The 11,414-nt window shown below is 32.2% G+C and overlaps 1 protein-coding gene across 2 annotated transcripts; it reads right to left on the reverse strand.

Annotated features, from left to right (window-relative positions):
• Positions 1-689: 689 nt before the first annotated feature.
• Positions 690-9,424, reverse strand: HBT (CDC27 family protein). 2 transcript variants are annotated; one of them, XM_022044398.2, is made up of 16 exons: positions 9,269-9,424; positions 8,455-8,527; positions 8,185-8,294; positions 7,881-7,927; positions 7,666-7,763; positions 7,037-7,350; positions 5,365-5,520; positions 4,558-4,774; positions 3,834-4,057; positions 3,682-3,747; positions 3,228-3,347; positions 2,954-3,030; positions 2,296-2,415; positions 1,953-2,172; positions 1,565-1,846; positions 690-1,209 (listed from the first exon to the last, which is right to left on the reverse strand). In XM_022044398.2, the coding sequence occupies exons 1-16, from the start codon at positions 9,371-9,373 to the stop codon at positions 1,159-1,161; spliced, it is 2,280 nt and encodes a 759-aa protein (XP_021900090.2). In that variant the 5' UTR covers positions 9,374-9,424; the 3' UTR covers positions 690-1,158. The 2 variants fall into 2 exon arrangements, with proteins under 2 accessions (XP_021900090.2, XP_088063729.1); XM_088207603.1 differs by having other exon boundaries at positions 4,558-4,780.
• Positions 9,425-11,414: the final 1,990 nt, after the last annotated feature.

An 11,414-nucleotide genomic window follows, 5' to 3' on the forward strand; every position in this document is an offset into this window, starting at 1 on the left:
ATCTCTCATATATCATATCTGAGATACCATATGCAGTTAACCTGATGAGTTAGTACATGCATGATTCTCATGAGCCTCATTTATATGTTATTTTTTGCATGTGATTTTTAAAATTTGTACCATGAAAATGTCTGTTCTTCTGCAAAAACGGTCACTATAAGATATAAGTATTTACATATGTTGATTTTGTTGGATCTCCAAATGATAGAAGGTCAACTACTGGTTATTGTACACTCATAGAAGGCAACTAGGCTACTTAGAAAAGTAAGAAGCATAGTGTAATTGTTAGTTTTAGTGTTCAAACAAAATATAGAGCAATATAACCGAATAAGGCATATTAAGTTTGATCAACACTTCATAAAAGAGAAAGTTGTTGATGACTCCTTATGCCTATATCATGCATCTTTTAGTGAACAGACAATAAATATTTTCACTAAAAAACTTTATAATAAATTTTTCTATAACTTACTTTGCAAATTGGGTTTGTTTGATATTTTTGTACCAACTTGAAAGATAGTGTTTACTAAAATATTTCATTTTCCATTAGTCAATATATTTTTCCTTTATAATCTTTTTTATAATGATGTAATTAATTAGTACAATTATTATAATCTATAAAATAATATAAATTTTCTTATTTGTGATAAAAATTCTATATAAATACTCCAATTATAATATCACAAGTGATATGAGAAAATAAAAATAAATAATTATTTTTTCAAATTATACAATACATATACAGAGCGAACAAAGAGCCACTCAGTTCCAAAGAAAAATGAATCTGCATTATGGACTGAATCCAAAAATCGGCTTAAAGTACAGTATACAGGCCTCAAAGAAATGTGGTTACAACCATAAGATTGCATAAATCACAACATGATAATGCACGGCACAAGTAATTGTATTAGTGTACAAGTGTTGGCAGCTTCTTGTTAGTTGCATTTCCTCCTGCTGGTACGCGTATCACCTACAAAACTGAGAGGTCACCTTCTGAACATCTGCAATTAGATAAAAGTTACTACGTGTGCGTTGCACGAGTGAATTGGCTTCAACAATGATTCACCATTCATCGAAAGCACATGCCGGCCAACTACCAGTGGCCAAAGTGCTCTAAGCCGGATAATTTACAGCATCTTGTTTCCTCTACTCCTTGAGCATTTACAGATTGTCTTCTATTTCATCTGGCACATGCAACTTTTCAATGGCAGCCTGTTTAAAATTTTGAGACGAGAAGGAATGTAAATGGAAACTCAATTTTATATAACATAGGAAAAGAGCAATCAATACCATTTACAGTTCAAAGCAAAACTAGGAAGATGCTTATTTAAAAATGATTCCATTAGTTGAACCCTTATAAACGATTTCAATTCCCACCCATAGTTTTTGTGAAAGATTTGGAAGTTAAAGAAACCACTCAAGAAACCACGTGCACCTTCATCTCAACTCTAAAAACCAACCACCTAGGAAAATTGGTTCATCATATAACTAGTCACAACTTTTTTTAACAGAAAAAACTCAAGTATTACATTTAAAAATAAAAAGATAAAATAATAGGGGAAATTACCTTTATGATAGCAACATCTGTTGCAGATGGTTTTAAGTCCAAAGCAAGACCAAAATGAAGCATTGCTTTCTCATACATGTTACACCGCTTAAAGATCTTCCCCATCAAAGCATAAACACTGCTTTCGCGAGGTGCATATTCTTTAAGTTCCTCCAGGACCTGTAGAGCTTCATTTAGTTTTTCCAAGCTCACCAGTATATTAGCCTTCTGATACATGGGAAGAGGGTTCTTCTTGTCAGCCAAAATTGCCCTCTCCATCATTTCAATAGCTTCTTCACTTCTCTGTGAGAAAAATACAACTTCAGATGGCTATAAAAGATGCCATTCCTTCCTTCTGTCTCTTATAGATCAGATATAGTAAGTTGTCTATAAAAAAAAGTGGCCTAACCTTTAAGGCATGCAATGCTGTACCCAGATAAGACATTATAACAGAAGAACGTGGATTTATTAGGAATGCCATTCGGAAGTTATGCTCAGAAAACTCAAACTTCTCTTGCCGAAGAAAGATCATTCCAAGTCCATACCAAGCATTATAATGCCTAGCATCAACTCTTAGAGCATTCTGATAGCATTTAATTCCATTCTCAAAATCCTCCAAAGCTACATATCTAGAGAAAACATGATCAGTATTCAGAAAGCTTGAATAGCAAAGTTAAAAGACTAAATCATCAACATCAAAGTTAATAACATAGCATCTGATCTTTAATAACAGTAAAGATAATTGCTCATACTCATGGCCACACAGCGTGTGTGCATAGGCAAATCTTGAATTCAGTTGCACTGCTCGCTGGAAATTTTTCAGAGCAGTTTCATGGTCTTTCTGTGAGCTGTAGCAGTTTCCCATGGCACACCTGCATGTACGTGCAATTAAATGATGTTAATGACAACACAGCTGCAGTTGTTAACACAATTCTCGCTGGCTTTTGGATTATTAAATTTACGAGAAATGCATTCATAAAATGCACATGAGACAGCTTGAATCATGTAAAATAAGACTTTAAAATGATTAAAGAAGCTGTACAAATGCGTGGATGTGTTCAAAGACAAAAATTCACTAGATAAGTGAATATGAGGATTCAGGATCCAAGATTTCAGATTTAATAGCAAACTAATAAGCTCATTAAACATATAAACGAAGGTTTTCATTAAGGGACCAAAAGACTGAGAAAGTAACCAAAGTTAATTATGAAAAGGACCATTTTAGAGGGTGGAAAATTGAGATGTAGTAAATGAAAAAATCAGCTAAACTTTGGCAGAAGATGAATCAAAGAAATCCTCCAAGGAAAAAGACTCATATAGTAAAAACTGAAGTTTTGCTTATGAAAAAGGGAATCTGAGAAAATTCTGGTAGATGTACACTTGTCACCATAGGGAAGTCGAGTACAATACCAAGCTTGAGGAGCTAAGCGGTCAGTTGATATCAGTTCCTGAGCCAGATAACTCAACTTCATATCTTCCTTCAAATGCTGCAATAGAACAAAATCAATTCAACTGCAGTAAGAAAGAATATATAACAAAGGATAAATTTGTGCCAGAACCATTGACAACTATGAAATAAGTGACGTATTGCCAGGACAAAAACTTCACCATAACCTGAATTCCAGAGGAGGCATGCAAATAGTTTGAATATGACAAGAAATCTTCAAAAGATAACAGAACTCACATAAAGAACAGTAGAATATACATCCATTCCTTCTAAACTATAAGGCGAAGCCCGACGGGCAAGACTGAATGCTCGATCTGCTTCTAAATAATCTACCAATTCAAAATATGCTTTTCCAACCTGTAGTCAGTATGTCATTTAACTTTGTTAATAACAAGAAAAACAGGCGTTATTGCTTGATTTGAAAAAAATTGTCATAATTGGATGATGGAATTATAAATTATTAAATAATTACAGCTAGAGGATATACATTGCAGAGTTAAAGAGACAAATTTATAGGACTTCTTCGAAAATTATAGTAATTTCTATCGCAATCTTTTACAAGTCCACATCTAATGTGAATATAACTGTATTAAATGAGTTTCGGATATAAAAGTACATGACAAGCAAAGTAGAAGATAACACAAAATCCAGAGAAAGATTAACTGTTTGATTGACAAGCTGCCAGCATTACCTGTGAGAGGACCCAACCTGTATTATAATGCTTGTACGGAAGTTTTAGATAGATGTCCAGAGCCTCCTGTACTACCCGGAAATTTTGCTCAGATAATCAAATACAACCCCTCAAACAAAGTTTAACAAAAACAAAATAACCAAATCAATTACCTGGCACCTGTACATACAGGAATATCTGAAACCTTCCCCAAGAATTCTCAGAAGGCTCAATATTTCCGAAGCACCTGTTGTGATTTTTGAGGCACTTAGAATAACTCCAGCTATCAGTACATTTGCTCCTTGTTCATGGGACTTCACTTCAGCTGAAGCCAATGACGTAGAAGTCGTTGAGGAAGTATTTGAATGAGAATCATCAAAAGCTTCATTCCTCATTCCTAAATATATCAGAATTTAAAACTTTTAGTAGTCTAAAAATAAAATAATAAACGACGGAAAGCCATAGACGATGGAAACACTAAATGCACATAGCATTTGGGTATAAGCTATTCTTACCTAGAGTTGCCAAGATATGGCACACATGAAAAGTTAAAATTTTAGAAAGAATTTGCAGTCAAAGAACTGGGTGTTTTTGCAAAAGAAGATACAACATGATATAAGATTAAAAATGGAGAAAAAGAAAAAAAAAGAAAAGAAAGAACCAGTCAAGGATGCATCAATTGAAATGAAGTAAAGTAATCAATTTAAATTACCATCACTGTTCTTAATAGAGGAGGCTAATCTATGAAGGGGTTAAGAAGAAAAATCAAAATTTACCCATTCACCCAAAAACAGATAATATTCACATCAGTCAGTGATTGCTTTAAAAAAAAAGAATAGTACAGCTTTATCGGTTTTATGTCTATTGCCCTATCCACATATATTAAGGGTTTATGACCTTCATCAATATTTTCATTTGTCCAAGACTGTCCCTTACGAACTGTAACAGAACGAAGTGCCACCGAGCTCAACTTGGAGCCTCCCAGATATTTTGAAGAGTTGTTAGTCCCATTTCCAGTTATTGCTGTGATGCTTGCACTGATATTAGCCCCTGCTTCTCCTGCCAGTCTTATACTTCTGCGGGGACCAGAATCAGAGAATAGCCTGCCTGATATCTGAAACTAAAAGAGGAAAACTAATTTCAAGGTAAAAAAATCAAACTGCACATGGATATATTTACTGCAAGCACTAAAATGATATACTAAGCATAACTGGTGTTATGAGAATTAAAGGAAATTAAACAAACAGGAATACAGAAGGACATGCTCGACGTTCAGTCAATATGGCAAAACAACTATGCAGATCACAAAATGAAAATAGGAAGTTATTAACAACATAATTGACAAAATGATCACATTGACAGAGAAATCTTGGTGCCACTGTAACAAATTATACTAGGATGGAAAACTAACCTATCTCCTTAGTAACATATAAATTGAATATAATCACCAACTGAAACTACTTCAATAAAAGAGAAATATCATCCAAAGACCTGACTTCAACATTTCACACAGAATATGTTTTCTGCACCTAGCAAATGTGGCCCACATGCATTTAATAATTTGGATAAAAACATTAAGATAGGACATTTTATATGTAAACTGGTCAATAAGAAGCATTACAGCAATTGCGTGGTCCTTCATTGATTGACATCTAAATTCTCAGGAATATAAATTCAAAAAGATAAAACACAAAAGTACACAACCTTTCGAAGTTTTCCTTCATCCACAAATTTTCTTCGGGGTGCTTGAATAGTAGAGATCACTGTTGACCTCGGAGAGCTATCAGAACCAAGAGCACTGGGGTTCGGTCCATTAGGCTGCGTGTTTCTACAAAGAGGTGGTGGAGGGACTCCTGACAACTACAGAATCAAGCAGAATTTATATCATTATCTACCCATGCTTCTATAGAACGGCAGAAACTGGCAAACTAAGCCCGACATTCTTGTCCGCAATCCAAAAGCAAATAATAATATAACTGAAAGTGGTGAAACACCATAATTAGTAAAAATAAGTCGCAGATAAAAGGAATGAGATAAAACTTTTTTAGTTAAGGACCAGTCTGCCCTTTTTGGGAAGAATTTAAATTAAAAAAAAAAACACAACACAGTAAACTTTAATAAACACACAACAAAGCTAATGAAAAGTGAAAGGAAGAAGAAACAAGTTACTGAACCTAGAAGCAGTAACTCAAAATAATCAAAGAAAATGTAAATAAGGAAACTCACAGGAAACTAGAAAGACCAAGACTTACTCAAAGGGCTGTAAAATTGTAGAATAAAGTCCGGTCATGGTGAAGAACATGCACAACACACAGGTTAAACTAAATTAATGTGCTTCTCACTGTGTGGAAATCCAAAAATACTAATCCGTACCATTTAAGAAAGAAGATAGTTACTAATTGCTACCATTTTGTAATTCAAAAATCAAAACATACTTGACAGCTCTTATTGCAAGGGAAAAGGAATGCAAGTCAAGAAAGCAATCAAGCTCATATAACTCAGCTCTAAAATGTTTTTCATTTAAGTTTCTGTAGTGAAAATGAGATTAACAATTTAACACAAAATAAAATAGAATAAAGATAGTCCCAAATCTACTCAAACTAATTTTTGGGTGTTTCTAGGTTTTCTTTATTCAATTTGTTTCTTTGTTGGGTTTTTCTAGATTTTTTTTTTTTTTGTTAGGTTTCTTTTTTGCCTGATTTCCAAGAGAGGGGAGCAAAAAATCTAAAAGAAGTAATTTACGCTTCAACAAGCAAAGGAATATGTTAAATAACAGATGTCATTATTTGTTGTATTAATTGGACATAATATAACAATACATGTAGTTAATTTCTTCAATTAAAAGGTAAAAGACTAATTTGGTACAAATGATAAAGTACAATGCCGGGTTTTGGTAATAACAAACAATTTCGACAAAGGAGGGCTAGACCAAATTGTGCCAGTAATGACTACATCGACATTAACCTTATATGTGAACTTTCAGCGACAAATGAACAGAGGGATGGTGCAAAATGCATAAAGTCATTCCTGTTTACAATTCAAAAGACATTGAGAGACATAGATAATTATAGATCAAATTAAGGAACAGACAAATTAAAGAAGCAGTTCTACTTCAAGCATGGGACTGACTGACAGAGGCATCCTCCAATGAACAAAATAAACAGGAATTCAATCAGAGTAAATTATTGGGAAATGAGCTATTTACTGAAGGAGCGGAAATTAATAGATCACCAAGAGAAAATCAAGTATTCTTACAGTTTTTTTCAAAATTAATTATAAATTAAAGGATGAGATTATTAGCAACTGTATAACCTGTTTCTTTAGAAGAATTTTACACAGAACTATATTAGATTAAATCCCATTCCGATCATCTTACCTGTGAGGCCATCGGGGAAGGAGTATTATAGAATGACATGTTTGAAGAACTACCATTTAGAGTCTGAGTAGCAGCCCCACTCAATAAACTTGTTCCATGATAATTTCCAGAGATATCTCTAAGGTTATTGCCTTGCATGTGTTTCAATTGTCTTGAACTGAGGTCTTCTAAACCAAAATTCTTTGCGGGAACCACGTTGTGATCTTCATTGGATGTATTCGAGTTTTGGGTAGCTGATGCTTGATGTGAATACTGCTTTTCAACAGAGAGAGCAGCTGCTTCCCCAAAAACTGCAGTTGCTTCTTCAGCAGCACCTGAACAATTCAACAATAGCAACTTTTGAGCATGGGAGAACATCTAAAATAAGCATCAAATGCATGGAAGCAGCTTAAAATAAGCATATTAGCAAAAGAATTAAATGTACCTTTTTTTAGGAACAAGAACTAAATATAGTTCATTCACATATAAGAGAATAAAAAAGAAAAAAAAAATCAGTTCAGTGCCAGAAATGGATATGTTTCACCTCAGTTGATCTAGATACTTAGTGCTAACTGAAAAGTACTTCCAATTTGTGCAGCATTTTCTCATTTGGAACAGAAAGATATTGTATTATCCTATATTCTACTAACCTAATATGCATAATTCCTCATACGCAGCCCACAGTAGAGGATCTATACTCAATGCCAGCTTAAAATGATTAATAGCACTCTTCCTTCTATCGGTGTACCTGAAAGAGATAAATCCCAGTGGAGGAGACAACATTTAAAGAAAACCTTTAAAATCAAGTGATGCAAGCAACAGGCAATATCCTCAAAGGATCAATGATTAGATCAAGGTGAATGACCTGTAAATAAGCCCAAGAAGGTAATGGCCGGCTGCACCATTAGGAATCTGCACAAAAAGCAAAACAACCATGACCAGTTAAGCACCCTCTTCAGAGAAGCATATAAACAAGCACAAAACCACACATCATGCAGCAGCACCGTAGAACTTTAAAATCCCGATGATAAATTAAAAATTGCAGGTCATACCAAGCCACCATGTAATTCCATTTCCTCATGCAAGCTATGTGATGGCCCAGAATGTTTCTTTGTGGGAAGCAAACTCATAAAAGATGATTAAGTGAGGTAGTGCAGGTCATTTAATACCTCTGCAGTAGGCTCGTTAGCAGGACATAATGCAGCTTCAGCTTCACTAAGAAGGTCCATCTGAAAGCATGATATTGCAAACAAGTAGCGGGATTGAGCCAATTGTGTTCCTTCACATAAGAATGATAAGAAAAACTTATTAATGAGAAAAGACATAAAAAATTCACTGTAAAAAATATATATTTGCATAAATAAAGAAATAAAAAAGTAACAAAAACCCAATATTAATGTAATTTGAAAAACAATCAGAAAAAGATGCTATCTCAATACCTCTTAAAATGTGATATGCAGAGTAAGCTTGGTTATTCTGCAAGTAGCAACTAGCTAACAGCTGCAAATTCACCTGCATGACGGAAAAGGGACTGTCAAGCAGTCTCCGAAAACATAACAGAACCAAGAACCATAACCATTGAGCAATTCTGGACAGGTTACTGGCTGGATACAAAACAAACAATACTACTTGAGTTTCATTTAATGCTCCATATACAAGTTCAAAAGCAGTACCAGTGAACCGATGTACAAGAATCCGTCTTGTACTTCAATCCACCACATTTTTCAAAATAAGTAGCCTCCAATGTAAAGACATCTACTGTGCATCTCCGCCCATACCCAATGCTTAAAGCTAAAACATTTTGTTTATATCAAACAAAAGACAAAATCAAATCCAGAAAATGGTTTCTAACTTAAACTAAACTTAAAGCAGACCTAATCAGTAGCAACAGAACTGACAAAAACAAATAGCTATTAAACACAAATCTTTTTCTTTTCACAGAAAAAAATGGCTACCAAACACAAACGTCATATTAATTAGAAGATAGTGCCTTTAAGAGTGAAAGAATCTTTGGAATACGATACCAGAACCAAAGATATTAGACAGCGAAAAATTCCCGAAATTAGTGACTGAGTCAGCAACACATAACGGATCTTAATAGCTCCAGACAGTTAAATTTTTGTCACCAGGAAATTTTGAAAAAGAAAAAGACGAACAAGAACAAACGACGTGAGACTGAAAATAAAACTGTTCTTTAACCCTGAACAACAGTTTATTTAAGGAAAATAAATTTGAAATAATAAAAAGAAACACCTCAGATGGGAACTCAGCACAAAGTCGCTCGCAAAGGAAAATGGCGTTTCTGTACATGAAATGGCGGAGACTGTTCTGTACACAGTCTATCAGTATCGCTTCCATGGCTTCCCTTTTTGATTTACAGAAAGAGAAAGAAATATGTTATAGTTCTTTGGGGGTTCTTTTAGGTTCAAAAATCAAAATTGGGGAGGCACGTGACTTATTCTGTTTTGAAATAAACCACTCACGTGACTGGATTTTTTTAAAATTTGGTAGGACAATCACTTTGTATGGTAAAATATCATATCCAAACCAATACACTGAAAAGTTTAATTTTGTTTGAACTGTTTCATAATTAACAGTATAAACCTTTTAAATTAATTACAAGTTAAGGGTTTTTTTTTTTTTACAATAGTGTGATGAAAGATCAATTATCTATTATATAATTTTAAAAGTTATAAAAGATTTATTTAAAATGACATTTTTTATCTTCTTACTAACTAATATTTTCTTAATCATCTTTATTATTTTTTTTAATAAATAAATTATTTTATTTGTAATGAATATCTTAACGATGATCAAAGTAATTACGAGCAATTATGAAACTGAATCAAAGTTGACTTGATTATTAATAATTCATAAACTTAACTAACTCAATTATTAATATTTTATGAATTTATAATCTATTATCGATCTACATATTAATATTTTTCTTCATTATGTATATATATTTGATATATGATTTACTTGTTATGAATAATTAATATGAGTTTTTCTCAAAATCATGATTTGAAAGTTAAACATGAAGTAGTCTTGCATCTTAAAAATTCACAATTATCTCAATTATTTCCTTTCTTATTGTATATTATAATGAATTAATTATTTTAGAACAAAAATATATCAACTAATTACCCTATTGCATCATCTTCTTTTATTTTCGATAGACTCATTGTCCCAATTATATGCAGATACATTTAGGACCTGTTTGAATGATGATTTAATAAAAATGGTATAATTTTTTCACAATTTTTATTTGATTGTTTGCATTTTTAAATAGATGAAATGATTTTTTACTGGTTGAGTCATGGTCTTCAATACTATAATTTTTTCTATTTTTTCAAACCATTGATTCGGTAGTTTTATAATGATTCGATTATTTTTTTTCATTATATCCTTACATTTTTAATTATATATACATGTATATAATTTATTTAATTATATCGATTGTATTGTATTGTATCTATATATATTTATATATTTAATTATATATAAATACATGTTTATAATATTTTAATTATAAACATGCATATATGTAATACTTTAATATTATATATATAATATATTTATTTATATATATATATCTTTAATTATATATATATGTGTATATTTAACTAGATATATTTCTATATTTAGCACTATATTTTTTTTAATTTTTTCTCTTTTTATTTTTTATTTATTACTATATACAATAAAATATAGATAAAATAGACAATTTGCTCAAATATACAAATATATCATACTGTCAATTCAAACAAAAGCAGATGTTACTACCAGACATTAATAGAATATCATCCAAATATAGTTAAATTTGAACATTAATAAATTTTGTACATACCGAACCGTATTTAACATTAATGAAGCATTATACAAATTATTTAATCAAACCTTTAGATATAGATTATAACGGCTCCGGAAATTTAAAATGAAATATGTGTATTAAAAATGTCAAATGCGGAAGCGAAGTCAAAATTTTGATTAATATCTCTTACACTAAAACCAAAAAACGTGCTCAAAATATAAAAGATCAAACTAACTAAAAGAGAAACTCGAAAGTAAAAGCTATGAATATGACTATGGAGTCTTTAGGCGTCCCCTTCTTCGTCTTCCTGCGGAACGGGCTCGGGAACAATGTCTTCCTAATCTAAAATGATTAAATAAGGAATGAACTACACTAGCCCAGTAAAGACATCACGATATCTCACCGTCACGGAGGTAAAGGTGGGTAGAAAACACAAAAAGACCAATGGAGCATAATTTACAACAAATCCTTTTATCAATAATAAAACCTTTACCATCCACTTACCTCGGTGAAATTCATAAAACAATATACGAAAGCAATAACATTATCGTCATCATGAAATCATATAAACTGTATAACACAATA

Source organism: Carica papaya, chromosome 7, assembly GCF_054855325.1.
Source record: "Carica papaya isolate Zhongbai chromosome 7, ASM5485532v1, whole genome shotgun sequence".
Classification (NCBI taxonomy): Eukaryota; Viridiplantae; Streptophyta; class Magnoliopsida; order Brassicales; family Caricaceae; genus Carica; species Carica papaya.